The sequence below is a fragment of the Penaeus vannamei genome, chromosome 18, assembly GCF_042767895.1.
Source record: "Penaeus vannamei isolate JL-2024 chromosome 18, ASM4276789v1, whole genome shotgun sequence".
Classification (NCBI taxonomy): Eukaryota; Metazoa; Arthropoda; class Malacostraca; order Decapoda; family Penaeidae; genus Penaeus; species Penaeus vannamei.
In genome coordinates this window covers 30,755,131-30,760,130 of record NC_091566.1, presented here as the reverse complement: position 1 = coordinate 30,760,130, position 5,000 = coordinate 30,755,131, and the positions used below count along the sequence as shown (strand labels likewise).

General features: G+C 45.1%; 1 protein-coding gene across 4 annotated transcripts in view; it reads left to right on the top strand.

Moving 5' to 3' along the window:
• The first annotated feature begins 79 nt into the window (after positions 1–79).
• Positions 80–5,000, top strand: part of Hcf (Host cell factor) — a 36,252-nt gene continuing 31,331 nt past the window's right edge. For all 4 annotated transcript variants that reach the window (XM_070133133.1, XM_027382821.2, XM_027382820.2 and 1 more), the window contains exon 1: positions 80–281. In XM_070133133.1, coding sequence (XP_069989234.1) covers positions 122–281 — 160 coding nt within the window. In that variant the 5' untranslated portion in view covers positions 80–121. The remainder of the gene's footprint in view (positions 282–5,000) is intronic.

Below are 5,000 nucleotides of genomic sequence, written 5' to 3'. Positions count from 1 at the left end.
CCAGAGAGAAGGCGACGAAGAGCATCGTCTGCCGCGTGCGCATCCCGCCCGTCCTTTGTGCGTGCGGGCGAGCGGCGCTGATCCCTAGCAGAAAACACTTCGAAGATGCGTCAAGGCAAGTATGGCTGCGCCCATTCTTAAGTGGAAGCGGGTCACTAATACGACGGGCCCACAGCCCAGGCCTCGCCATGGACACCGCGCAGTGGCAATTAAGGACCTTATGGTTGTATTCGGAGGTGGGAACGAAGGAATTGTGGACGAATTGCACGTATACAACACTGGTAAGTGAAGTGAACTCCTACCTTCTATATGATGCTAGTTTCCTTGTCTCTGTAGTTCCTGTGACTTTTTAATAGTGCTGCATGGATTCTCGGTAGTTTCACAGTGTGGTGAGGATGTTTTGGTGGCCCTCGATCCCTACAGTAACTAGTGAAAGTGAAAAGTATATGTTTCGACTTGTTTGTTTTGAAAGTTTCCAAGATGGCTGCCCCCTATGGACTGACGTTGAAGGCTACTTTGGAAAGGCCTAGTTCAAAAGTACTTCGTATGAGGAAGCTGACGACTGATATATGTTATAAGGAAATTCGATATCTTTAGGTTCAGATTGATGCCAGTGCACTCGGAGCTGTAACTAGCTAAGTATTTGGCATTTTGTATAGGTGATCCCGGGCAATCAACATGGCGTCGAGGCTTTGACGTTCTTCTGTTTATGTTTTGAGATGCACAGATATTCTCGAAAATTTCGCAAAATGTCAAAGCCTGTGCATACACAGTGTCATACATTGTTTCTAAATATTGCATAGTTTATTTTGAAATGGTTCTATCCGATTGTTACGTCCTCACAGTGCTGGTAAATACAATCGGTGAGTGTGTTTAGGGGTATGAGCCGCCGATGGAACAGCCGCTGCGGGAGCCCTCGCGGGGAGGCTGCGCGCGGGACGGAAGAGCCGCATCTATTTTTCTCCTTGGGGGAGGCGAATGGAACAGCCCTTTGTCAGCGGCGAGGCCACTCACGGCTGCCAACCGCTCCGAGTCCGCGCCCCTCCCCCTTCCTCCCGACTCGCGCCCCACCCCCTTCCTCCCGACCCGCGCCCCTCCCCCGCCATGGCCACCGCTGCGTTACGAAGTGGTGGAATGAAAGCTCCGATACAAAAACTCGTGGGAACTAATAAATGATAAGTCTTGGGAGAGTTACGGTCGTCTTTCAACCCTCTTGGGTGAGAGTGTAAATCTATGGCGAAACATTTTGGCCTAAAGTTACAAGTCTAGATGGATTGTGAAAACATTTGTTACGGTATACAGTAAGCTAATCATTGTGGTTCTCATGGATGATTAAATTGGTCACATTTTGTTAGTCTTTAGGTATTTGCGCATAGTCACCCCTATAATACTGTCTAAGATGTGGCAAAGGTACCATGCCACGCGAAGGGTCTATTGGTGTATTCTTGAGCATTTACTACTACTGTTACGAAAGACTGATAACCCGTTCCAGAGTTCTTCTGGTTTTAAAAGAAATAAAATGTCAAAGAGAAGTTAGTCGACTAAGTATTCGTCCCCACTTACTGGCAAAAAGTGACTGGCGTATAGGACAGAAAAGGAATGTGAATTATAAATCTTGTGAAACCGAGTAGATTGTGAATGGAAGAACTGTATATAATGGAAAAAATGAGAGCTTGTTATTTATCTAAAATGGAAGTAAAGTGGAGCCCAATGTTAGTTGCTACAACTTACGCAGACATACTTTCAATTTGTTATTATGGAGTCCTGCAAGTGGCCCGTGTCCTTGCTACGAAGGATGTGTCTGTGGTGGGTAGGGGGAGGGGCGTGTCTTAAGGTTGGTAACCATGACTTAGCTGTCTCGCTGGGCAAGTGGGCATTGGGCAGTAGGTATAATCCGAACTGTTTTGTCTCACTCCATGGTTTGCTTCTGATTGTGTCTTGTCTCTTTGAAAGGAGTCATTATGCATAATTTATAATTTAACAAGCCCAATTTGGCCCCGGGCGGCAGATGAACCGTGAAACCAGTTACCTAGATTTCTATACGATACTCCCCTGAAGATATATAGAAGAACGGTAGGCTGAAAGGTCGCGACCCCCAAGCTGGCATGACCTACCTGACCGTGACACGAGAGTGAGCATGAGTAGGAGGAAGTACAAGGGTTAATGGAACACTGCGAAGGGAGGCCGAGTACCCCGATGGGTTCCCCGCTCTGCTTGCCCACGTAGCCAAGGACAAGCAGGCAGAAGTGGCTATAATGGGCTTCGCAATTAACCTGGGCTTTACTTGCTTGCGTACCCAGTCTTTCTTACTTTCTTTTGCGGTGAAGATGGGATTTTTAAAGTCAAATTTTGACCACGTTCTTGTGTGGTATTTCACTCTTTTCTCTCCCCTCCTCCCTTCCCTCTCCCTCTCCCTCTCCATCCACCTCCCCCTACACCTCCCCCTCTCTCTTCTCCAATCTCCCTCCCTCCCTCCTTTAATCTACCTATCTCTCACCTTTACTCCATACTCTTCCTATCCTCTTTCTCTTTCTCTCTCCCTCTCTCTACATGTTTTCCTGTGTGCACACACACACATACATACATTATATATATATATATATATATATATATATATATATATATATATATATATATGCTATGTAAAAATGTATGTCTATGTATATACAAATATATATATGGTATATCGTGTGTATGTGTGCGTGTGTGTGTAAAATTTAATATATATATATATGATGTACATATTATATTATATTATGTGTATACAACATTATATATATGTGTGTGTTTATATATGTGTTTGTCTATATATATAGATATAGATATAGATATCTTAGGTGTATGTGTGTGTGTGTGCGCGTGCGCGTGCGTGTGTGTGTGTGCGCGCGTGTGTATAAATATATATGAAAATGTTCATATATGTATACTTCTATACACGTACACACATTTATATATATATATATATATACATATACATATACACACACACACACGTACACACATATATTATTATATATATATATATACATACACACACACACATACACACCATATATTTATTTTTTGGCATATTTAATCTTTTATATATACATATATTCATATTCATGTGAGAGCTAGTATTTGTGCAATCTTGGCAGATTCGAATCAAATTATAGCAAGTATAAGTAATTAGAATTTTCATATTTTGTCTTGCTCGTGCAGAAAAAAATGTATCTTTTAGTAGAGTGTACGTTGATATGCGCATCACGCGCGCATGCGCTAGTGTATGTGTGTGGAGAGACGGATAGTGAGTGTAGTGTGTGTATATATATGCATATCTATATATTCATACATGAACGCGCGCGCACATAACATTCAAGTGTGTGTATGTGTGCAACCATAGTGTTGATGTCACAGACATACGAGACGACGACTCCAGTGACTCGCATGCAGTCACTGGCCGCCAAACTGTGTTCAAGAAGTTTCAGAATTAAATAGCGTCGTGTAATAAATGTTTGTTGAATGTCACTGGCACGGTTGGCAGTCCTTGCAGTGTCGGCTGGCAATCGGTTGGCGCGAAGGGGCGTCCCAGTTTCCCGCGCTTTCCTCGCTTGGGAGGAGGAGCGGCGAAGGGAACAGCAGCTGGAGCGAGGGGGGAGCGGAACAGCGACTGTAGGTGTGCGTTGCCAAATTTCGTGGCTCGAAATACGCCAGGGGGATCGTTCCGGGATACGGGAACGGTGTAGTCGAGGTGTTCCTTTTGGTAATATCTACTAAACTTTTACAAGGAGATCGAACTTGAATGTCGATTGTTTTGCATACGTATTTCGGTTCTATGCATTTCGTGGTATCTGTATTTTATGTTTTTAATTTGGCAAGTTGAATGTAATATCATGCATATTTACAGTATATGAAGGAGCAGTCAAAAATTACTCCTCAGGGTTTGCGTGATTCCGGTGTCACTATCTAGTCTATGATGACAGCGTGCAGGTGCAGGTGAGGGCGGAGTGAGACTTCCTGCCCTGCCTCCCCACCTTGCATAAATGCCGTCCTGGGTCCGGATAACGCTGCCTGGACGCTAGTGTTCCGAGGATGCTAGGTTGTCTGAAGGACATCGGCCTGTACACCCTGGAAAAAAGTGTATTTGCGGTACGTGCGCATATTAAGAACGCGGTTAAACATATCCACATTTTCAGAATCATACCATTCTCTCTCTCTCTCTCTCTCTCTCTCTCTCTCTCTCTCTCTCTCTCTCTCTCTCTCTCTCTCTCTCTCTCTCTCTCTCTCTCTCTCTCTCTGTATATGTGTACATAGTGTGTGTGTGTATGTATGCATGAATGTATGCACGCGTGCGCCCCGGTGTGCGGGCGCGAGTCGCCTGTTCTATTTTCTTTGCAGATTATCGACTATAACATTTTCTAGGCCTGATTCCCGTTTCACTCCATTGTGTACATGTTCCTGTACATTCTCCCTTTTTGGCTGTCATTTTCTCTCTCCGCGAGCGATCCGAGCGCACCCATACAGACCCATTCCCACCCACTCCCGCACCCATACAGACCCACTCCCACCCTCTTCCGCTCTCCCCTTTTCACATGCTCCAGCACGACGCACACTCGGCTTGATTCATTAACACACCTGCACACACACTCAGGCGTACGCCTCGAACGGCTGTTGGAGCGAACTTGCTCTCTGCTGTCTAAGGGACTTTCGGTCAGCATCCCCAGGATTTGGCACGGGCTGGCTCTTGCTTAGCACGGTGGTCGCACGAAATTACTCTTTATATCTTTAACTATCATTAACTAGCGATTAAATATATCCGTTTTTCGTGCGTGTCGTTTTGTATTTGAGGAGGACGAGGAGGGAGGGGGGTGAGTCCAACGGGGGTAATAGACGAATAGTTATCGTTATCGGTCACGCAGTCCCGGCCCATGTACCAACTGAAACCACCGTCTCTTTTGACTTTTTGAGTTTTGTTCGCATAGTCTGTGTGGGTCGGCGGGTTGGGTGCTATTTAAGAAATG